This window comes from Styela clava, chromosome 15 (assembly GCF_964204865.1).
Source record: "Styela clava chromosome 15, kaStyClav1.hap1.2, whole genome shotgun sequence".
NCBI classification, from domain to species: domain Eukaryota; kingdom Metazoa; phylum Chordata; class Ascidiacea; order Stolidobranchia; family Styelidae; genus Styela; species Styela clava.
The window spans coordinates 13,110,927-13,136,115 of record NC_135264.1 but is presented as its reverse complement, the minus strand read 5'-3'; the positions used below and the strand labels follow the sequence as shown (position 1 = coordinate 13,136,115).

Sequence of the window (25,189 nt, the reverse complement as noted above, 5' to 3'; positions counted from 1 at the left end):
CATTCAGAGTTCAATTGCCCTCGCCTGCTTTAGTATTAAAAAACTACACTATATATAAAGAGAAACATGTCTGACGGAGAAGAAGATCAAACCGCCATCGTCTGCGACAACGGATCTGGATTGGTTAAATCCGGTTTTGCTGGTGATGACGCCCCAAGAGCGGTATTCCCTTCTATTGTCGGGAGACCGAGACATCAAGGTGTAATGGTAGGAATGGGACAAAAAGACAGTTACGTCGGAGATGAAGCACAAAGCAAGAGAGGTATCCTGACTCTCAAGTACCCGATTGAACACGGAATTATCACTAACTGGGATGACATGGAAAAGATCTGGCATCACACGATGTACAATGAACTTCGCGTCGCTCCTGAAGAGCATCCAACTCTTCTCACGGAAGCTCCACTCAATCCCAAAGCCAACAGAGAAAAGATGACACAAATTATGTTCGAAACTTTCAATGTACCAGCAATGTACGTTGCAATCCAAGCTGTACTGTCACTCTATGCATCCGGCAGAACCACTGGTAAGTTCAATTTCACTTAGTAATTTCGATTAGATATGCTATGCGATATATATATAAATATACAATAATGACTACTTTTGAGACACAAACTATTTTATAATTAATCTTATCCGTTTCTCAGTCGCATTTGAGATTGGCAAGTAGGATTTTACCGACATATAATAGCCATGAAATTTGAATATTGGCTTCTTATATCATACACTAATGCTAATGAATTTTCTTTTTGCAGGTATTGTTATGGACGCTGGGGATGGTGTCTCTCACAATGTACCAATCTACGAGGGATACGCTCTCCCACACGCAATTGCCAGGTTGGATTTGGCAGGTCGCGACCTCACCGACTACTTGATGAAGATTTTAACCGAGAGAGGATACTCCTTCGTTACAACCGCCGAACGTGAAATTGTTCGAGATATCAAAGAAAAGCTATGCTACGTTGCTCTCGACTTTGAACAAGAAATGGCCACCGCAGCCTCATCTACATCTCTCGAGAAGAGCTACGAGCTTCCAGACGGACAAGTTATTACCATAGGAAATGAGAGATTCCGTTGCCCTGAAACTCTTTTCCAACCTTCATTTATCGGTGAGTAATAAACACCATTTATAATAAGGTATCGTATACAGTACTAGATCGTTCTTGAAATCATTTATCATATTTTTTCTTCAGGAATGGAATCCGCTGGTATTCACGAAACAACCTATAACTCTATTATGAAGTGTGATATCGATATTCGTAAGGACTTATACGCCAATAACGTTCTCTCCGGAGGAACCACAATGTACCCCGGTATTGCGGATCGTATGCAAAAAGAAATAACCGCACTTGCACCAAGCACAATGAAAATCAAGATCATCGCTCCTCCAGAAAGAAAATATTCTGTATGGATCGGAGGATCAATTCTAGCATCACTCTCAACCTTCCAGCAAATGTGGATTTCGAAACAGGAATACGACGAAGCTGGCCCTTCAATCGTCCACAGAAAATGCTTCTAATTCAACAATATTTATATCAAATCAAACTTTACCAGAATTAGAAACAAACAAATAATTTGAAAATAAATTCATGAGAACTAGTTCAATAACATTGAAATTCATTCGTTGACAATATATATTTCCAACATCAAGTTTTTTAATCATTTCATTTGACTTCACATGTGAGCCATACGTGGTCGCTTGTGTGGGTTGGTTTTGTAGGAAAGCCTTCTCCTAACTGACCTTAACAGGTAACTAACTGAACGATACGCTGCGGTTCGCAATTATGATTAAAAGCAATCTGCCATTTCCTCCCAGCTGAAAAATAGAAAAATCTTGCCTCGTTACAAAACGGCGCCAGTAATAAAGCCCGGTCAGACTCTAAATAAGAAACGGATATTTCGCGAGTGTAGACTCCAGTGTAACATCTTTTGTATACATTCTGACAGACATCGGAATCGCATGAATATCCCTAAACATTAGAAAACTGTAGGAAAACTATTAATCCACTATGCCATGAAATGCATCCATCTATAAGTTAGATTACTAGCCACAAAATAGCCAGAGGTGTGAGTCATTGTTCAAAATGTTGGACATACCTCAAAAATGGGTTAAATAAATAAACAAAGAGTAAGACGAAGACGGAAGCAAGTTTAAACTTGTTGTAACGAGAGTCGACAACAGGAAAACATCCGGTTTTTTAAAAATTTCCATTCGGTTATCGATTCGGGGAAATCCTCCTAAATATGACCACTCCCGTACAGCCAGCAGCCGCGTGTGAAACTTACCGTGTCCACCGACCCAGGTTTGGTGCGCCCATGAAAACTCGACCAGTGCTTGCAAGATTGTATTAGTTATACGGTTATACCGGTACAGAATACACACATTCAGAGAAATATTACGAATGTTTTTGTATTTCTACAATCTATTGAATGCAATCAGTGGATAAGAATATTCCAAGAAATATGCAAAAGATGAGTACATGGAACTCTATGACGTAGAGTCTACGTTATACATGCTGAATAGTGGACTTTGCTTTTTAACATACATCCACAATAATGGTGCAGTTTGTGGTCGTGTTTAAATAAAACTGAAGATTTTTTAGATTCGTTGCAGATTGAATAAATAATATTGCATAGTAAAACAGAAACGTTGAAAAGCCTAAATTTTTGCCAGTGAGTGCTCAGTGAACAGAGCACGTCGGTTCACCGCACAAAGTTCGTCAGCAGTTCACATCTACATGTATACATAGGAACATTGCTCTTTTGTTGGATTTAATATTAACAATAAAAGCGGGCTGATAGAGCAGCAGTGGATGGTGTTAAATGATTGGGAACAATTTAGCAAACAAGAAATGATTTCACCAGCGCACAGACAAGAAAACTGTTAAAGCAATTCAATTCGGAATAAAAAAAAATGAAGCTTAAATACCATAATCAAAACACTGTGGAAGCAAACATTTACAAAGACATCCGCTATGGTATCCTTGATCGTCTAGGACCAAATAGTAAAATCTTTGCGTGAGTCATTAGTAACTTTTCTAAAAAAAGTGCATATTATCTAGCTAACTCTTGGCTGTATGAGAAAATAGTATTTTCTCCTAGTATCGATTTTCATGTTTATGTTCGTAGCAATGACCAATCAGCAATAAATGATAGGTGATATTCGTGCATGCTGGTACCTCAATTTTGCGTATTATTCGTCAGCTTTTAGTTGTGAGTTAAAAAATTAGTTGTAAATCAAAAATTTCATTGTCATTATGCCGAAGAGCTTTAGTTTAGCTGCAACAATCAAAACTTCGTCCCGAAAAGCTGCGAAAGACAAGACTTAAATTAGCTATCAGTACCTTGTAAGCGGCACGTGGTCAAACATTTTCATAACAATGGTGGTTTTGCACATGTAAGCGCCAACTCCCCAAAACACCCTCAAAAAAGTATCGAATAATTTCTAATAGCAAAGTATAGGAAAAAATTTTCTGCGATCGGGCAGACATCCATAGTCTGCTTAAACACATGATCACAGAGGTAGTTCATTAGTTTGTCATCATTTCGCTTCCAGAGGCTTGCTGTCCTACCGGCTACTCAATATGCGATTCAGTCATTTTTAAAGCCGAAACTATCAAGACTGATTCCCAACATCAATATTCAAGTTAATGAATAACGGATAACGATGTATTGACGTAATTTTTGTATCGAGACTCGATAATCCGTCCTTTGTCAACCTGCAATAATCATATGTTTCGTTATTTGTGTTATCAATACTAAATAGAGATAAAATCTTATTCTCATTTCTAATAATTTCATACCTTTCGTTTGAATTTTGCAAGAGTTTCATTCTCATCTCATTGTTAGGATTACCACCGTCACGTTTATGTTTTACCATTGTGTACCTGATGAAATTTTATAAAAATGGAAATGTGAGTAACTGTCCCGTTGATTGATTGAAAATGATAAGTAAAAATTGTGGAATGAAAGGAAATTGAACATTCACGAAATCGGTTGTTTTATTCTGTTTGAATGAATTTGATACGGAGTTTTAGCAACTATAGTTAGACGAAAAGAACGAAACATGGCCATTATGACAAATTTTTTAACTCAAAGTGACCAAGGGGAGAATTGTGAGAAAAGCTTGATCGATAACTCTTAATTTAAGCTGGATTCAGCTGGCTAAATAAACCTAGAGCAGAATGTAAAGCCATGGGCAAAAAGTATCGGCACTTATCGCAAAAAATGTGGTAAGAATCTTTTTTTTATTACAAAGGAAAACTCTTACCTCCCTTTTGTAGAATCTGGTCTTGCTATATTCAAATTTCTGTTTGATATTCTGTTTGCCATGTCGTCATCTTCGCCTCCCCAACCCCAGAATTCATTTGAATAACCATTTACCTTAAAAACAAGTAGTCAATATATATATTGGAACCATTTTAATAAACATACGAACAAGGGAGCGATGCTCAAACATATGGACATAAGAGCAAAAACGAAGTATGCAATTTGTCACAGTGGACTACCGTTACAGCACTGTTCACGACCAATGCGATCGCGGAACCGCCACAGGGTGCGCAATTTTTTATGACGTCATCGCACACAAAAAACGAATCCCATTGAGCTCACATACATATTTGGAATAAATGAAATTAATAGCCATCTAGTGGAAAATACCAATCTTCAATCACTAAAGCAATTTGTCCAGTAGTTAATGAGAAAAGCGATTTTTCATAATGGTAAGGAGAAAAATACTAACAAGAACAACATAATAACATAACTGTGTCCATATGTGGACTTCGTGTACAACAAGAGCCCAATTCAATTTATTACTTAGTTACACACAAAACAATAAATAATTTGGTAACTTAAGCGACAACAAATATAGTTACAGAAAATTATGAGTCACTATTAATAGTCTCAGATGAATACATAATTTAATTAAGTTTCTACTGATGTGATATTATATTTTAGGCTCTGTGATACAGTACATTGCGCATGAATTCGCATAACTTCGAAGAATGCCTAATAATGGCCAGCATGCCTGTTCCGATTATGCAGTCTAGTAGAAATTATTATTCACATGTGGACTACAATCGAGATGTCATCAGTCAATAGAATATTGAATTATGGTTGAGAGAACTCAGCGTCAAGTTTTGGAATAAAAACAAAAGAGTAATGCTCATATATATATGGACACGAAAGCCAACCTAAGTAGTCTTCTGCAGTACAGGTAGTCTGACCACTAAATCACCAAGATGTGATCGCGGGACCACGGCCGAATTCCAAAGCCATAGGGCACACAGATGTTTTGAAATAAATAAGAGTAATAGCCTACAACACCAAGCGACAACACCCAGCTTTAACCACTGAAAATTTCAAAGCAATTCGCCAAGTAGTTGAAAAGGCGATTTTTTTCCACAATAAAGACACAATAACAAAACGATCCATAGGTCCATTACGTGTACAAGAAATAGTAAATTACTTTTTTATATTGTTTCTGTGTGAACGCAAGCACTCCACCGACAGTCATTCCACAGCATCTTTCTTTGTATCCAAACTTATCAATAGCAGTCGAAAAATGATTTACAGCATCTCCACCGGTGCACCTAAGTATAAAATCCATCTTATTTCCACGAATGGGAATTTTCACACACGTGACAAATGTTCGCAAATTTCACACATAAATGCAATGCGTTTAGGATGCCGTACGCATAGCACAAAACCTAGGATAACATGACTGAAAGCTCTTTGGATCAGCAAAATCCATGGCGGTTAGATATTTGATAACTGTTCTAGAATGTAAGAAAATGTGAACGCCTATTGCGGTACCAAAGAAACAATCGATTTTTGAGAAAAAAGTATTTAAAGTCCGCCTTATGGTATGTAAAATACGGTATTGAAATTGAATACCTGTAAAACAAAGTATCGTATTCTGCTAACAGATCCACATCATGGAATACAAAGCAATCAAAAGGGCGACCTTCTGTATTTCCTGCTTCTATAGCATATTGAAATGCAGTATTCATTATTCTTCCTTTGTTAAATGTTCCGTTACCTTGTTGCGTGGCAACAAAAACACCGAATCTGTGCAAAACAAAAGTTCAAGGTTTATTTTTCATTACTTCCGAAGTATGTGAACCAAGATGGCGGACACCGGAACGTAGATGTCCACCAGGTTAGGGTTAGGCTATAATTTCATGTACAAATACTACGTAAGTCACTTGGCTCGTCCCCGAACTCGTAATAGAAGTATAATTGGAAAAAAATTATGACCTAACCCCAACCCGGTACACATACTACGTTCCAGTGTCCGCCATCTTCACATACTTCTGGAGTACCTAATTTTCAATATCGGTGTTGAATGAATCTTCTAGTTATTTCTGTCCCATGGCTTTTTTGATAGGCGATTTGCCAAGCCTTTATAAAAAACATTCACGCCCAACGCCGTAGGCTTGATTTCATTTGAAATATTCATAAAAATTATTTTTTACTAATTTGTCAAGTATGAGACATATTTGATAGACGAATCGAATTTCTCCTGCGTATTGTCCAGAAACAGTTTGTTTTGGCTACAAATTACGCCGAGTATTATAGGACCATTTCACCTTTTGTAATGAAGCCAATCGTTCATTACAATTTGGTGAGGTGGGGCCATTTCACCTTTTGTAATGAAGTCAATCGTTTAGTACAATTTATTGAGGTGGGGAGAGACGTGGCCAAGTTGCGATGAATAGCGATGGAAATGACGCTGCAACGACAAATCACCAGTCGGGCATCGAAAATCAAATTTGCTATTTTAAAAAACATTCGCATCGTTGCGATTTTTGTTCAGCGTATAAGAACTAATTATTCCATCTATAGAAATATGAAACATTGTATCGAGGAATTAAACGTCATTGCGGTCGACGACCAGCCAGCTATGGAAAAGCAAATTTGCGTTTCTTATTTTCCAACAATGTCGACTCTAATAATCAAATATTCAAAAACATTCCAATCGTTTTAACTTTGGTTCGAGATGTAAATATCAATTCTTTTGATCGCTAAAAAGAAGTTGCGTACAAGCGAGGTATCAAACAAATTCATACAGGAAATTGCCGATATTCGTACGCGGCCTTGTTCCAGCCAAGTAAGATACAAACATCCATGTATTTTTCTTCATCAAAACACTCTCAGTTGACGACCGTTTCCGGCAATAAGAAATGCTTAAACCGGCATCGTTTGCGGACTACATTATTTGATTACAATGTATGTCGGATATGGGCTGTAGTCAGTGGTGGGATTCAAATCTTTTGTTAGCCGGTTCCATCACAAAAGTCATATTTTACAGAAGGTTCTCTTACACAAAGTCATGTTTTTGTTTAGTGCTAACCGGTTCGCTGATCTCATAAATTTCCGTGAGACGGTTCTATAGAACCAGTGCAAACCGGCTGAATCCCACCACTGGTTATAGCACTTCCATACGTTATTGCTGAACAGACAGGATATACAAAACTATTTTCCATTCAGAGTTCCCACTCATTTCCCAAATAGATTATGAGCCTAACCTCGCGTCTGGAACGTTAAATAGAGGAAGTCTCACCACAAAACGTATGGCATTGTTACCTCTGATCACTCGCGAAAACATTGATTTTCAGTGAATACAATTAAATTCACATACATTTATTTACTGCGCTACCGAGACACTCGGTTGCAGCGAGTTATTCTTCGAGGTTACACTCACAGGAAGGCTGCTGGACACTCGGTTGCTGCGAGTTATTGTTCGAGGTTACACTCGCAGGAAAGCTAACCAACTTTTGAGTGAACAAGCTCACTATTGTTGCCGCGTTGAGTGCGGTAAGGTATTTGTTAAGGTAAGGTGAAAGAAAAATAAGTCATTACATAGCACATCGAATTGATTACAGTTCCGAATCCGCGCGTGCTATTTTTCCATGTAGACGAACGGCCGAGTCACTTCCTAAAAGCGTGGTTACATCCTGCTGCTGATTTCCATCAAATCGGGTAATTGTAATCATTTTTGACACCTACCTGAGCAATTGTCTTTGTAGTACTGGCATAAGATGTCCCAATAAAATACGTAAATGTTCTTCTCGATTGCGAAACGGAATTATTATAGCCACTGAATGCACTGCATTACATGCCCCTGGCTCGAATACCACCGAAATTCGTTTGTTTTCGTCACTTTCTTCTAAAAATTGTCCCAAATATTTTTCATCATTTGTTAGAGCTGTGTTGTTTTGCGATATATTCAACATCGTAAGAAAATAGTCTTTGGATGCTTTAAAATCGATGGCCATTTTTCCAACAAGCAATTTATCCTCTTCTGGGGGACAATCCGGAATATATCGCGGATAGTAAAAATTCTTCAATTTTAAATCCGGCAATGGAGTTGTCGTGTGTTCGGGGATCGTGGTATCTAATTCTACCGTCACTGAACCGGTTGTCGCAACTTCTTTATCCTTCCCGATATCAGTCGCAATTTTAGTTTGCCGGAACACGGTTATAACACGTTCACGATTACCAGAATAAAGCCGCAGTACCGCAAGTACCATGCAAACATTCAAGGTTAGCAAAACAACAATCGAATTTCGTCTAGTACATCCAAACAGAAGGCGTCTATTGATAGCCATTGTTATATAAGATATGAATTCTAGTGAAAAAAATGTATAATCGAAGCGAGTATACCTGTTTATTACGCCTTACCTAGACCTTCGGAACACGAATTTAAAACCTCCCAGTCGTTATCTCACTCTATGGAAATTTTTTATTCATACAAACACAAGCTGGCTAAGTTCAATAATCTGTCTACCAAAGACCTCGCAAAAACAACACGAATTAGTTAGTCATCAATACTATGTACGATCATCGATGGACGTCTTATAGTATTACCATACTCTCAATGCTTTGTTAATATAGATTAATATAATCCACATAAAAACACAGTAAGGCCAACCATCTGACTTGCTGACTTTTTCCAATCTTTTTGAAATTTTAAATCCCAATTTCATTAAATTAAGTAATAATACAAATCTCTTACATTACAAAACGAAAAGTTCGAACAGAGTTTAAATAAGAAATCGTGAAATTTCAAATCTACATTGATCAAAGGTAAGGCATTCATAAGCGAAGACCCGCAAATGACCTAATATTTGGAAATTCCTAATAAACGCGTCAACAATCTGGCCCATTTCGACTGTCTTTCAGAAACATTTTTGACAACGACTCAATATATTTTTCCACTCATTTCTTCTAAACCTCTCTCGTATACAAAGGGCGCGGCCGTCCACAGCTTTCGAAATCGTTTGAGCGAACCTTCGCGTTTTTAGGGGGCTCGTGTGAGACACGAAACTAGATTTTCGAAACGCTTTGTTTAAATTGGCTAACAAAATACGGAAAATTACGCTCTCGTAGTAGACACGCAGATACAGTTTAATACTCATTTACTATAGTTACACCCGAGCACTCGTTGCATAATTATACTGACGCTTGTGATCATGAAATACAATACTGACTAATCGGACAAAATGAACACCGGCTCAAAACAAAAAATAGCTCAAAAATGTGATGCCCACCCACGATTGTCGGTGTACTACGTGCCTGATGCAGACTTATAATAAGACGTCATATGAAATAGCGTGAAAATGCAGACGGAAATAATGGCTACAATTCAGCTTTCAATTCTTACGTTGTGACGCAAGATAACAATATATATTATGTCATCCGAATGAATAAAAATCTCTTTTTAAAATCGTGCAAAAGGGTACTCTCGAAGTATGTGAACCAAGATGGTGGACACCGGAACGTAGTATGTGTACCAGGTTAGGGTTAGGTCAGGTACATAATTTCAGGTACAAATACTACGGGAGTTACTTGGCTCGTGCCCGGACTCGTAATAGAACTAAAATAAGGAAAATTGGAATAAAATTATGGCCTAACCCTAACCTGGTACACATACTACGTTCCCGTGTCCGCCATCTTAGTTCACATACTTGGGGAGTACCCCAAAAAGCGCTAACACGAACCAGTATGCCTCCCAGCTATTCAGTTTAGATGGGGGTCTAAATTGAGAGGGGGGTGGATACATTACGATTAGCGATAAAACTATTGTAAATTATATAAATGTTTTACGTGTTTGACTTGGCCCTCTGTGGAGGTGTACATACGCCACTTTCTGGATATTCAAGTACAATTACATTTCAGTTTGAAATTTTAGGGAAATCACTAGCCCTTTTTTTTACTCTCTAATAAAATTGACCCTATCCATATAGGCGGATTAGTACAATACTTCTTATGAGTTATGAAGACATGGAGGCAAGTGAAATTGGAAAAATGAGACGTTTTACATATATTTCCAGAGATTGCGTCAATAAGAATATACAAGACTGAGAAAACTGCGCGAATTGGATGTAAATTGTAAAGAAACTACCACACACTCATTCACTATTGTTCGCTATTGCAAATATCAAATTCAGAAATAATTGGCTAAAACAAAACAATAGGAGCGTTGGTGAATACTTCTTTCTCATAGAAACAATAAACGACATATAAAATATTCTTCCTGTATTTTCGATACATGAAGATTAAAGTGACTATTCACGATAAAATATATTATTGATAAACCGCCATCCGCCATGTTCTGTTATGTTTTTAGAAAAATCGAAATCAAATTTAGCTAAAGTGTGGACATTTGACAGTTGTTTTTGACTAATGCAGGAACACGGAATTCCGGAGAAAAGTTATATCTGTCGTTCTGTATGTCCGAAGTGCGTATGTCCGCACGTTCAGTAAATATTTTCGAGTTTTCATCCAAAACCAATAATGTTTGACATTATTTTTTTTTTCAGTTTGCAGGAGATAAATAAATTATGATTTATTTCCGATTATCATTGGAGTTTAAAAAAAAAACTACGATCATGAAAATATAATCGGACAGGAAGGAAGGAAAAGAAAATTCATATTTGAATAAGTCACTCTGTCACAGGCAAACATTATTCACAATATTCAAACATTCAATTTGGCTGATAATAGAGGGTTACCCAATTAAGTACAACACAACACAGATTCAAAAGCAATTATATACCTTGGGCATTATCATACATTGTATTTCCAAGATACTTCTATTAACTTTAATTAAAAATATATATATCTTATAGTCAACATACCCTGTTAATAAGCTTCTTATCAGAAATTCAATATTTATTTATCAAGAAATAATAAAAAAAGGATTAAAATTGCTTCTGGACAAAGAGTATAGGTCACATGTAAATACTGAACGTTCAGATTTGGCAAAATAAAAGAAATATTTGATTCATATTTTTATTTGTTATTTCATAATAAATTTCTCGTTTCTGCAATAGAATTTGTGATTTTATTTTGAATTTCAACTTTTCTATTTCATTTCCTTGTGTAAAGTTTTTGTTTGTAGTTAAGGAAGCAAGACGATTGCTTAAAATAATTTGTGAATATTATTCTTTCTTTTTTCTTAGTTAAAAATTCAAACAGGATCACCACAGAGAATATAAGCTTTAAAACATCAGTTATAATGTGTAATATTATTGTCATATAGGATAAACACTCAAAGTGGCCAAATTTATTAACCCAAACTCAAATCACGCGGACTTATGGACAGGGGCGCAGCTAAGAAAGGGCGGGATATTTTTAGACCCGCATGACTTACACCAGACCCCCCCCCCCCCCCCTTGAAAATTCTGGCTAGAACCCCGCGGGGGCCGCAAAAGTTGCAGTGAACTTAGGCCGACCCTGTAAATAAGTATCCCCAGTTACAGCATCCTCTCGATACAGATTGTTTGATTTTGACTTTTCCGTTATTCTTTTCCGATGAGTAATCACTAAGGTTGGTAAACATAATTCACAAATCTGCTGTTGAGTGATGGATAAACGACAATTCTGGAAATAACCACAGTTGAGAAATTGCTACCAAGCTGGTAGTTAATATTTAACAAAAAAAAAATTGTAACGATAAAATATTTGCGCTATTATATTACAACAAAGTAATTCTCCGAATTGGTTTTAATTTCAACGCATTATCAATCCGTAAATACGAAAATGAATATTTTAAAAGGTTTATGATGTAAAGTTTTATATCTTGTACTTGCGCCACATCATAAGCGTGATAAATCTTTTAAAATTACATCGAAAGTCAAGGCCAAATACAGGCTGGAAATATATTATATATTGAAAGCTATAAATTCAACACAATGATTTCGGTATTTCATCATCGAGTGCGCATAGCGGCATGATTAATACAATTGTATTCTTGCACCTGATAAAATTTTACGCAACTTGAAGTTCAATGACGCCCTCGCTACGAACAATTATTTACATTGTAGCAATATACATTTGTTTTTACTTGGTAAGTGGATAACCGTGCTATAGATATTGCTTCACACTCATATCGTATCATGAAACGGTTAACCCGGAAGTCACAAACGTTAACGTTATAAAATGTGCCTTTAAAGTAGCTTTACGAGGAAGTAAAGGTGACGTCCAGTTTCTAAGTTAATCAGCAGAGTTATTTTTCACATATGCACAAGCGTAATTCTACCATATTTTGTCCTACCGATTCCTTTTAGTTTCCAAAAACTCAATCGTAGTCACAAACACTGTAAATACAAAGAGGATGGTTGACTTTCCATTTTTTGATTTGTATTATTAAAACGCTCTCTGGTGGAAAACATCTGTTTAATGCCCTCTCCGCGTTGTTCGAAACACATTACAGCCAGTGAAATACCAAACTAGCGGCATACCAATTGGTTTCAATTGGGTTTCCGAGGAACTCGGGGTTCTTTCAGCATAGACCAGAGATTCCACAAGTGACCATTCAAATCAGTGCGTCTATTTTATTATTTTTGCAATTTAATCGAATATTTATTAGGTCACTATTATTAAACTATTTACACTTTTAAAGATACTTTTGTTTTGCCAGTAATAGTTTTTTTTCAAATACATATTTATAGTGTGGACAATTCACCAAATACAATGGAACAGTGGCCCAGGGGTGCTCCGAGCCTCTGAAATGTTTATTAGGATAATACTCCACCAAAAAGATGTTGGGGCTTTTACAAATTCTTATTTACGGCTGAGACAAGTGTAGGTCCATCGGCCGCGAACAATTTTCAATCAAAATTATATTATTCATCCATTTCACAAAGAAAATTCTCAGTATTCTACAGAAATATTGCAACAAAACATGGACGAAAGGAAAATTTTACACCACATGGTTTTTATTGCTTACGACTAATTTTAGGGTTATTTTGTAATTTATAATTAAATTTTAACCGTAATATTCAGACACAATTAGGAACAAAATGGCATAAATGAAATTGTACAGTTCTTTTCAAAACGGACTGTAACGATGTGTCACGTGTGAGTCGCGGATTTTTTGGTAGCAAGTTCAGCATTTTGTTAGCATATGGTAAAATTGTCACAAATACCGCTCGTCGAATATCATAATATAATGATATTTATTTAATTTACCTACTTGTGCTGATTCAAGTACTGTATTAGAAAAATAAGTTGTGAACTTGTGAATCAAAACTATTAATCTCAATCAAATCTTTAAAAATAAGCAACTCTCTGTTCAGGCGCTTACTTTTGTAATCAGAATTAGAGGTAAGATCGGGCCCGAAAATTCCAGCGCTGCCCCACCCGGGCCCGTGTGTATTAAACCCGACCAGACCCGAGTCCGACTAATTAACTGATTAACTAATTAATTAACTAACTAATTAATTCGGCCCGAGCCCGAAGCAAACCCGGAATTTCATATTTTATTTAGGAGTTCTTTGAACTCCACGCATAGTTTTAGTATATATTTCTTATAAACATATATTTATTAAAAAAAGAGCAGCGATAGAGAAGCCCGACCCGACCGTAATGATTGACATTTTAGGCCCGACTTGGCCCGAATTTCGCGTCGGGTCGGGCTTCATATCAGATCAGAATACCACACGCTACAATTCAGTTTTAGCACCAAACTTTAATCCACTACTACTATTACAAATTGATCACTATTCTTCTGATAATGTCCTCAATAAGATAAAACAAAAAGAATCAACTATTTCACATTAAAGTGGGCACATCTCACATAAATGCTCAAAAATTATGAAAAATAACCAACTATTCCACAATATGCGCACAACTGACATTCCGAGCCGAATCTATCGAATCCACGTGTTTTTGTGGTTCCAGGAGCACAGTCGGGATATTTATATACTAGTTGGTTCATTCAAAGGAGTACTGTTTGCTCATACTCTGCGGCCCATTCAGTCATTTTCGTAATTAAATTGGAGAAGTCATTTCGTTATAAATACAACTTTGGCGAGATACGTTATCTTTCGTTTCACCACAACGACCCAAACTAGACGATACAAGTAGATTTCTGAAAATTTAAGGTAAACTGTAAAGGTACTGTAAACCAAAATTTGATTTTATTGCATACTCTTCAACATCTCATAATATACATTCCAACCCTAAATTACAAAACATAATATAGCGTACTTTCTCGCGACTTGTGCTTGTCTGAATCACAAAATAAACGAAGCTAAAATGCATTGAGACTCCTATTTAATTAAAATAACAATACGACTAATCATTGCATTACATTCCCTCGAAACGCCGCAGCAACTGTGTTACACTATAAGGCGATACATACACTGTCAACAACGCCTGTCCTGAATGTTAAAAACCTAAAATACGATCACCATTCCAATAAGCCACCAGAACCGCGCAATTTTCGGTGATCTCCAATTTCATCAATTGTTTCCGGAACCTTATTCTCGTTGTGATAAAGCAAAGCCCTACAAAATCCTATTATCCATGCCTAACGCGCTGAAAACGAGCTCGCAGTAGCAAGGATACCAGCGCACCGAAAACAACGATCACATTTGCTTCCGCGCGAATTTGGAATCATGCTCAGGCGATAATTACTTTGTTGACAAGTTTGATCAAATCAACTTGTGTAGAATGATTCCTTTAATTTGACACTGCGGCTGGCATGGAACGAGTTTCATTCGCCTCCATTAAAAATGGCATGCACAGCAAAAATCGCCTTTTTCACCGGCGCTAAATTAATTTGAATATATGGATACAACATACGAGTTAGCTGAAAATACTGCATTTTCATACGCATTTGAAGGTATGATACAATGATATCAGGACCATTCCCACCACGTTTAATGTTTAGCTAGTTATCAGTTGATCGACACGTGTCTAAGAAAGTATGCTTTTATTACGGCGTGAACTCACATGGGCAATGGTTGGCCCATCTTAGAATTACACTTTGTGCATGCTTCTGTTTGAGACTCTCTTACCGTAAATATAGCGATTGCCAAATTCCGCCGGGATTTTCCTTATTACAACACACTTAAGAATGCCTGTCTGGCTTTCTTCAAAAGCGAGGTATTAATCTTTGGAAGGACCGAATTTGTAGTCTTATGTAAAGACCTCTGGGCACACATGAATAAAAACAATGGAAACCTGTGAACCCAGAAACGAACTAATAAAATCAGAAGCACAAGGTATTTGCCTACACGCAATCACGCAACCAATTGGGTAGGTAGATCTGTCAGGTTCTGTTTTGTTTTCTGATGCCGGTGACAAATATCTCGGCGATTACCAATCATTTCCTATCGAAATTTATATGACAATTACAGTTTAGTAAAGATCGCATGTTTACTTTTGTATTGGTATTTTCAACGTGGTATATTTCGAAGTACTTTAACTCAACGTATAGGACGAAATAGCGTAACGTTCCTCTTTACGAGCGATGCAAATCAATGACACAAAACCTTGCCATTTTAGTCACACGCGCAGGAAGCTGGCTATGCAAATTTGAATATCGTATTTAACTTAATTCTGGCGTGGGTATTGTTCCAAATAGTGTGTCTAAAAATGAAAATTTTAACTATAATTCACCATTTGTTATATGCTAGTTTCCCACATTAGTGTGTTTACAAATCATTCATAATGCGATATTAACAGAGGCGATCTGTGCTGTCATTGTACTTTATTAGACCACCTGCGACTGTTTTACAAAATCTATAACATGTCTAATAAAAAGCTCATTACAAAATTTTATTAGACTCACTGACTTTACTTTTTCAAATCACGAAAAGTCGGTATCATTATGCTAGCAATGAATCAACCGTATGATTTGAATACCTAACGTGTTATTATAACTCAAATTAATAACAGTGTAGTGGTGCAACAATGAAAAACCGAGAGTAATATTACGTATTTGACAACATAATATTATATTATTTTATTCGAGTAATCTCAATTCCTGGATTACATTGTTATTTCTAATAGAGTTGATTATACTAACTGTAGAAATTTTGGTACTCCTGGAGTATGCGAACCAAGATGGCGGACACCGGAACGTAGTATTTGTACCAGTTCGGGTTAGGCCATAATTTTATTCCATTTTTCCCTTTTTTAGTTCTATTACGAGTTCGGGGACTAGCCAAGCGACTCCCGTATTATTTGTACATGAAATTATGGCCTACCCCTAACCTAGTACACATACAACGTTACGGTGTCCGCCATCTTGGTTCACATACTACACAAGTACCGAAATTTTATATAATGGCGTAATGTCTTACTGTTAGAAATTGTTAAATTAATTTTAGAAAATATAAAAGTGAGCAATGCTCAAATATATGGACACGAAAGCCAAAAATAAATAGCCTCAAATCTTCCACAGTAGGCTACCGGTAGTCTGACCAACAGATCGATAAAATGTGATCAGGGAACCACGCCACGAAACGTAATTTTCAATTTTGATGACGTCATCACACAAAACTTCGAAGTGAAAAACAAATCCATAGGGCCGAAAGACATTTTTGAATCGCCTGCTAGTGAAAACAACAAACTTGTGAGCTCAAATCATGATTAAATCCCTAGTTTTGATTTGTTGGAGCCTATCCAAAAAACAACGTGTTTGATCGTCTCCGCTACGCTTGTCCGCCAGTCATCCAGTAAGGCAAACTCGGTACTCCAATAAGTCATTACCGTTACCGATGCTTTGCGACGTTATGGCACGTATGTGAATCAATGCGCCGTTGCGACTTGATTTACATATGGATATAAAGCTCTCGAATTATCAAATACCGAATTATCAATATAATTCGTATAAGTACTGCAGTTAGTCATTGGTTCGTTGTGTTAATATAACTGAGAATTGCTCTCTTGTAATTATGTTTTAACATATAATCGGTTATATACTGATCATATAGAATAGATTATCGGTATACAAAAATAGGAATGGAAATTTTTCTCTATACAATGTAAATTTTGAGAAATACTTCCGAATAAAACGAATGATGAAGCATTATATTCTGGTGTTACAATTACTTAATGAAGAGCTAATGATATAGCAATTATGTCTTTTTTTATAACACTACGCCATTTTTATACAAACCCGAAGCTTTGAAAGTTGGTATGTGAAAATGCTATTGGCTAGGATCATTAAACATTGGTTATTTACAGTATTATTATTAGTTTTCAATATTTTCACAAGCTGCTATCATGTATAGTTTCCTGGGTACTCCCGTAGTATATATATGTAGGCTACCAGGGCAAACACGGATTAGGGTTAGGCCATAATTTTATTCCGGTTTTCCTCAAGCTTTCCGGTTGAACTAAGAATATTTTAGTTCTATTATGAGTTCGTGGACTAGTGTTAGCCAAGTGAATTTACCCAGTGGGGAGATTCAAATTTTTTGTGAGCCGGTTCCATCACAAAAGTCATATTTTTTCAGCCGGTTCTGTTACAAAAAGTCATGTTTTTTTAGTAATGTAACCGGTTCGCTGATTTCGTAAAATTCCGTGAGACGGTTCTATAGAACCGGTGCGAACCGGCTGAATCCTGCCACTGAATATACCCCCTGCTCATAGGTTTCAGCCCCTTTAAACAACTTGATGTAAAGTAGGCGAACAAAATCAGTTACCTCCATATTGGTACATATTCTTATTGAGCGCCATATTCTGTACTTGGCAGAGAAAATGGGTGTCGCACTGTTTTTTTAATCAAATTTTGCCAGTGCTTGTTTTTACGTGGCTCACTACCACCTGTTGGTTTGGCGCATTTTCACAAAATTGACATAAGTTGCAATATTTTGAGGCTGTCCTGCATACTATTTAAAATATTAAACATTTTGGCATATAACCGAGATATTGAGAATTAAAAATTGATTTATTTTTTCTCGAAATGTCTCGTATATCATGACTTTTCCTCTATAAGAGCGCTTTGTGCTTTCACATTTTGAAGAAAAGGTTCCAAGGTGGGACAAAAACTTGTGTGTCCCGTCTACTTAGCTGAAACGGGCAGAGCTGCCTGCAACGGCGAATTGGTTCGTCACACTTGATATTTATTAAACTACCCAATAGTTCTATCCTGCGTTAGATATATATGCCTTTTACATTCTCTTCAGAAACTTAGTCTTGAGAATTATATGTTTGGTCTTGATGCTTTCAAAAAGATATTTTTTTTATCTAGTTTATATCTTAACAGAAATTACAGATAAAACAAATTCACAAACTGCGATAAAACTCTCTCATCAATGTATAATACTGCCCGATACTCCCGTAGTGTGTGTACCAGGTTAGGCCATAATTTTATCCCGATTCTCCTTATTTTAGTTCTATTACGAGTTCGGGGACTGTCTATGTTAGCCAAGTGAATATACCTCCTGCCCGTAGGTTTCAGTCCCTTTACACTTGATGAAAGAAGGCGAACAAAATTAGTTACCTCCATATTGGTACACACACTTCCGGAGTGCTTCCAACTAACCATGGCATTACTGCATTGTATATCGATCAGCCAAATCACAAGTACACAGTGGATACGTAGGATATGCAAATTCTTTCCGGCTTTTGATTATCTAATTACAATTTTTAAACAAAGTACTCCCACAACTGTTATGTTACGTACAACGTCGTTCGTGTGTATGAACATACTGTTAGTTTTTCGATCATCAAATTACAAAAGAATTTAACACCTATATGTGAAATTTACCGTCAGCTTGTACTTTCTTTTCTTTTCAGAAATAAATAAAGGTTGTAGGACTCAAGATATATATATATATCGATATATTTCCATCAATACTGAACCATAATCCATGCAATACAATACTGCAATAAAACTCAAACTTAAAGTAGTGTAATACAATACTGCCTGATATCTCTGGAATGAGGTATTCCAGCCGACAACACGAACTTTCTCAAAAATCTGACACTCAGCAAACACTTTACGTTATCAAAATTCAATTAGTTCCCATTGTCTTGTTAATTATACCACACCACATATCTCTTTATTATATATACACATATATACACATAGAGAGGGGTTACACATTTGCGATGATCAACGAAGTAATTTCAAAATGAACATTCTCGTTTGTATCTTTGTAAACCATGCTCAAGTTTGTCAGTGGCTGTGTTTAATCTAAATAAATATTTAAGATATATAAGTATTATCAGACAATTTACATGAAACCAGAGAATGATGCTCAAATATTTGGGCACGAACTTCAAAACGAAATTGCACGGATATTTAATCTGCGGCACTAGACTACCGGGATTGCAGTCTTCACGAATACGCGGGGCCACCACAATTCACGCGAACGCGGAACTACTACAAGGTGCGCAATTTAAATTTTAACGTCATCTCACAGTAATTTTGAAAAAATGAAATCACTAGCCTTCTAGCGAAAAATACAATCTCCAACCACTTAAAATTTCAAAACAATTGGTTAATGAGAAAGGCGATTTTTTCACAACAACAACAAGATGATCAACAACGGATGACAAAAGGTTCCATATGTACGTTTCGTATCCCATAAGATATTGATTCTGAGTGATGCTATTAGTCCATGACTTGTGTCGATGGTTTTCATATCAACTGGGACAGATACAATAAGCCTTGTTCTGTGTTATATATCAGTATTGAGTATTGAACAAGACATTTTTACAAAAATTGTCAACTACACAATATCCATCGCTTTGGACACAAAATGAACCTATGAATCGTTTTGTCATTGTGTTTTTGTTCTTGTTGGTATTTTTCCGTCTTGTTGTTACCACCGTATCAAAAAATCGCCTTCCTCATTATATACTGGATCAATTGCTTTAACATTTTCAGTGGTTATAGATTGTATTTTTCGCAAGAAGGATGGTATTTTACTTGTTTCAAAACTTTCTGTGGGCTCTTGATTCGTTGTGCACTTCGAAATTTTGTGTTATCACCTCTTGAAGATAAATACAAATTATTTGTAGCGGTACTTCGGCCTCTCTCGTGTTACTCTTCCGCTAGGCTAAAGTCGTAAGTATATCGACGGTTCCTGTTGTATTCTTAAATCCCTTTATATTTGCAAGAAATATACACGTTGTATTGACTTCCTTTATTGACCAACTCAAACCAACGACTTGCCAGCTCCAAAACTCCGGCCAAGGACAAAACGTGTTAAGTAGTCATACGATTTATGACGTAATAAATACATCACAGTACCGGTAGTGTAAAAGGTAAGGTAGAGTGTACCCTACTGATTCACTTTGGTCTTCGTGTCCTTATATTTGAGCATCGCCTTTTTGTACATTATTATTCATTTGGGAGCAACTGAACCAGTGGAAGTCTAAAATAAGTGGAAATAATTGGAATGTTTTCTAGGCGACTTTCGAAATATCTTTAGTCAGACGAACAATTGTATTTTGCTTGCTGGTCGCTATTATTTATATAAATGTAAAATAGGTGAAAGAAAGACGGTGCCTAAATGCTTCTCAAAGATTAGTAGCATTGTTAAAGGGAATGGATGTTATATTATAGATTTAATGATATGTGAAGTCTGTCAAACTGAACTAACGTCCGCCCAGCCTTTGCTCAGACTGTACCCGAAATCAGAGAAAATGAATCTTTTACCATTATTTTTTTTATATCAAATCAATGGACGACAATCTAGAGAGGTATGAAAATAAAGAATATTTTTTTGGCTGTGGCAGACATACAAATGAAGGTCGCAGGAGATCAACATTATAACCACAATTCAGAACCCAAAATAAAAACTGCGTCTCAAAATAGACGCATTTAACATAGACAAATACCCGGTTCAAATGTGGACCGTGCTCAATTATACAGTTTATCCAAATATCATATTTGGTAAGGCAAAATAACATGGCAGTATAATTTTACAATTTCGTCTCGGGTCGCAGCTTATTTGTAAATGTAACACATGTACTTCTTTCATACTGATACGATACATTTCCAAAACACAATTCGAGTCAAAGGATAGTATTTTTGTTCGTAAAAAATTCTTTTTGTAAGGGTATTGGATACTGTTTATGACGGAGTCATGTTACACATAAGTCAGTTTACTGACTAGTGTTTGGAATCGGCTACAGAATCTTTAGACTAATGAGAGAACGCTTTTATCAGTGCTTTTACCATGTTTAGTTCAGGGCTCTGAACCTTGCTTTGATTAAAATTGTATAGTATCAGAGAAACAGAAAAGTCGTATGCTTTACCGTCAGCCCAAAAATCTAACATTCAGTAACTCCGTCTGAGAGTTTCGAAGTTAAACCTTTTAATTATTCAAAAATATTTGAGGTGGTGTTTTCATTGCAGTAAGTAACGTTGTATTGTAGTGCAGAAGAACATAAGGATTTTGCTCTTTGAAGTTAGAGTGGAATCAGGTGGAGGTGCACGGTAAACATTGACGTGAAGAATAATTTCTTGATCGTTTTTCAAAAATTTTCACTGACAAATTTATTGATTTGTTGTCGTTTTGTAAATACTGGGATGTGCACCATAATGAACAGAAGCATTTTGCTTTCCTCGAATATAATTAAAAATATTATTCCGCTATGTCGTTCCAATTTATTTCGAAAGTCAAGTAAACTATATAGTACACAAGAAAAGAGAGTTAAATTAATCTTATGTAAAGCATTGGTAACAAGTTCATTTTGTTCTCAGTGGGAGATTTTGTTACAAATCTACAATAAGTACTATATGTATATATATAATTCGATATGCACGTAATTAGATGTTTTAGGTAAAGTTATATTAAAAGAAAAGCAGTAGAATAGTTTTCACCGTCTTATTAATCGCACATCCATTACCAAACGTTGTATAATGTATGTTGATAAAAAAATTAGAGCGGCATCATATGAACATTGGTTGTTAATCTTAGTCGTGCTAGCTAAAAAAACAATCTCTGCCTTGAAATAAAAGAAAAACTAAAAAGCTTATAGTACTCGGTATTTTACTAGTAGGCCTGCTCTACTTTTAAGTTTTGTTTGTAAGGCTTTACTTGCATTGTGCTTATTTTTCATAAAACATTAAATTAAATATTCATTTATTTGTTTGGTTTCATTAAATTATTAATACTGTAATATGTCGTATTTTAGACCCCAGGGGACTTGCAATTTACCAAATTGTGGAAAGCAAAGCTCAAAAAATCTTCAAATCAAAGTATATATTCAAATATTAAACGTAATAAACATAGACAAAACTAAGGGGAAAAATTCCCTAAACTTTTTATGAAGGCTATATGACAAAGATGCAGAGTCAAAATAGAGCACATAAACTGAACTTGGGAATCTTACAAGCCCATGAAGGTAATTTGATTCAAATAGATAAAGATAGAAGGAAACGACTGCAGAGTGTCGACCAAGAGCTGCTGGAAGCATATAAGTTTTTAGGTAGGTAAACTAAATCATGTTATTACAATTAAACTGCAGCTTAAATTAAAAGTGCGCATAAATAGTTTTCCGGTATGTTATGGAACAAATTTTTTTTCCTCAATAACAACCCTTATTATGTGAGTATATTCACTAATTATATCATTATTTATTTGGGATGTAACTATGTTACCGAGGCTATTTTTTCTGCGCGATTTTCTCGTGCTAGTTTGTGGTGTGGGGTTGAATTTACACCCGACTCCAAACTCAGATCCATTTTATAAACGACACTGGTTCCCAACACCGGCTTGACAAAAATTTTACTGCGACTTCAGCTCCGGACTTAGGTTGAAGAAAATTTTGTCAAACGTTTTTCGAGGTAATTTTGACCTCGACTATTAAATTTTGAAATTGCGACTGAGAATTCAAAATTTGACTCCGTTCCGACTCCAGAGATTTCAAAAGTACGACCACGGCTCCGACCCCTATACCAATGAAAGCATGCCAAATTCCTACGTCAGCTATACAGTTCTATGCCAGAATGTGACGCGTAAGATAAACTTATTTTCCAAAACAAAATATTAGTTATTTAAAGAAGATAAGTCATAACTTCATAATAAGACAAATTAAAAAAAGGAATTTAGATTGGATTATGATTGGGCAAAAATCCTTAATGAAATGAATAAAAAAACTTTCTTGTAATTCTATTCAAAATAAACTTTTCAAATTTTAGAACAAGTGCAACAAACTACTGGTAACGCAGTAAAATATGAAGAAGCGTATGGAGATGAAATAAAAAAAGAAATTAGAAAATTCAGTTTAATGGAACAAAAATCAGAAACCCATAAACCTAGTAAATCTGCTTTGATGAGAATGGAGGTATCTGTCTTGTTAGACACATTTGTATCGGGTAGAGGTAGAAATCGTTTTGTTTGCTTGATTTATAGATATACTTGAAAAAGCTATTTCTCTCATTTGAAATCGGAATTAGGATTCCTAAATATTAATTCTGCTGAACTGGATTTCCTTGTCCATAAGTTTTTATTACAACAAGCACTCTTCCAAATGGGAATCGGTTTTGTTTAAGTTAGACAATGTCATTCTTGAATGTTTCCGGTAATTCATAAAAGGGTCTTTATACGTGGCAGTGAAACGGGTTACATTCACAAAATATATGCCATACTCAAGTTAGTTTATCGTGCACGAAGTGTACTTATGGATTGTTTTTATCAGTTGTTTTTGTTGTGGTCCTAATGAAAGTGTCGTCTTTTTACGTAACCAATGGACCATCGACTTCAAATATTCACTACTTGAAGGTGAAATAGAAGGCCAATACTTTCATTATCTACTCACCCTGATACTTTTTCAGCTGAAAATTGCACGTAAATTTCGATTCGTTGCTACAGCAACGATGTAAAAATGTGGCAAGATAGCTGCAGGGTGGGTGCATAAATCACACGTGGAACGAATTCAGTAGCGTCATTATGTAATGTAAAGGATTATTCAAAATAATGTGTTATTGAGTCCGACTTCCACCGACCTAATATATTCCGCGGTAGTTATGACTTTTTGTCTCCCCTATATAAATTTGAGCATTATTCTTGTTTTAATTTAGGTTGATTTACGGAAAGCTTTGTCCGAAACAAATTTTAAAGTTAAGAGCCGTTTATTTTTGGAAAAATGGAACAATGTATTTAAAATGAATCTTGGTCTCGATTCTTGGGGAGAAGAAAGTGACACGGATGATACGAAAACAGCAGACTGGATGCAATTGCCCACTACAGTATCTAAAGGATTTATCGCTAATTCGTATGATAAATTGAAAGCGGAATAAACAAAATTGTGCGGAAGATCATCAAATTATAATTCAATTGCGTTGAAGAAATAATCCACAAATATGATCTCTTTCTGAACAACAAAGTCAAGGTTGTTATTGTTCGAGATAGTTTCTCTAAGGATATAGAAATTTTACTTAATTGAGTAAACTAAGCGGTAATTACTTACAATATTGTTACATTCATGCGAAAGGTTATTTATGCTTTAATGTAAATATTTTAATATTACTTAGAATCTTAGATTAATAAATAAGATTTTGTATGAACGATAATTTATATACGATAATAAATATAAGACTAATTATCGTTGTTCTGTGCTTTGTAATTGATGCAATGACAGGGACCATGAATAATAACCGATGTGACCAATTTTTCACAAATTCTACGATATTCGTGTTGATTAATTCTTTTCGAAAGTTCTTTCCTACTTGAAACGACAAACTGCTAACTAACTTCAATGTATTCTGTTATCAATTATCGTCCCTTGCAACATTTGGTAACCCGTCGGAGGACAACAAGAATCTCCAATCTAAAGCATAGAACTTGATGCGCCTCATAAAAAATAAGTGATAAGTAAATAAGTAAGAAGTACTTCGCCAGCAACAGTGCAGTTAGGACAAACTATTAACTATACTTAGCCAATACGCTTGTGCCAGAATAATTATTATGGCGTTAGTAGATCGATT

General features: G+C 35.8%; 3 protein-coding genes across 4 annotated transcripts; 2 read left to right on the top strand and 1 right to left on the bottom strand.

The window, feature by feature from the left end:
• LOC120333695 (actin, muscle) lies at positions 1 to 1,647 on the top strand. Its single transcript, XM_039401027.2, has 3 exons — positions 1 to 523; positions 753 to 1,106; positions 1,191 to 1,647. The coding sequence occupies exons 1-3, from the start codon at positions 67 to 69 to the stop codon at positions 1,514 to 1,516; spliced, it is 1,137 nt and encodes a 378-aa protein (XP_039256961.1). The 5' UTR covers positions 1 to 66; the 3' UTR covers positions 1,517 to 1,647.
• Positions 1,648 to 2,329: 682 nt separating this feature from the next.
• LOC120333694 (beta-1,4-galactosyltransferase 2-like) lies at positions 2,330 to 9,893 on the bottom strand. The gene is made up of 6 exons (XM_039401025.2): positions 8,008 to 9,893; positions 5,893 to 6,066; positions 5,465 to 5,588; positions 4,268 to 4,380; positions 3,801 to 3,884; positions 2,330 to 3,716 (listed from the first exon to the last, which is right to left on the bottom strand). Exons 1-6 carry the CDS (start codon positions 8,607 to 8,609, stop codon positions 3,614 to 3,616), a joined length of 1,200 nt encoding a protein of 399 aa, XP_039256959.2. The 5' UTR covers positions 8,610 to 9,893; the 3' UTR covers positions 2,330 to 3,613.
• A 12,506-nt stretch (positions 9,894 to 22,399) lies between these two features.
• On the top strand, positions 22,400 to 24,760 carry LOC120334667 (uncharacterized). 2 transcript variants are annotated; one of them, XM_039402171.2, is made up of 3 exons: positions 22,400 to 22,689; positions 23,402 to 23,547; positions 24,284 to 24,760. In XM_039402171.2, the coding sequence occupies exons 1-3, from the start codon at positions 22,539 to 22,541 to the stop codon at positions 24,500 to 24,502; spliced, it is 516 nt and encodes a 171-aa protein (XP_039258105.2). In that variant the 5' UTR covers positions 22,400 to 22,538; the 3' UTR covers positions 24,503 to 24,760. The 2 variants fall into 2 exon arrangements, with proteins under 2 accessions (XP_039258105.2, XP_077965733.1); XM_078109607.1 differs by having other exon boundaries at positions 23,402 to 23,584; positions 24,284 to 24,414.
• Positions 24,761 to 25,189: the final 429 nt, after the last annotated feature.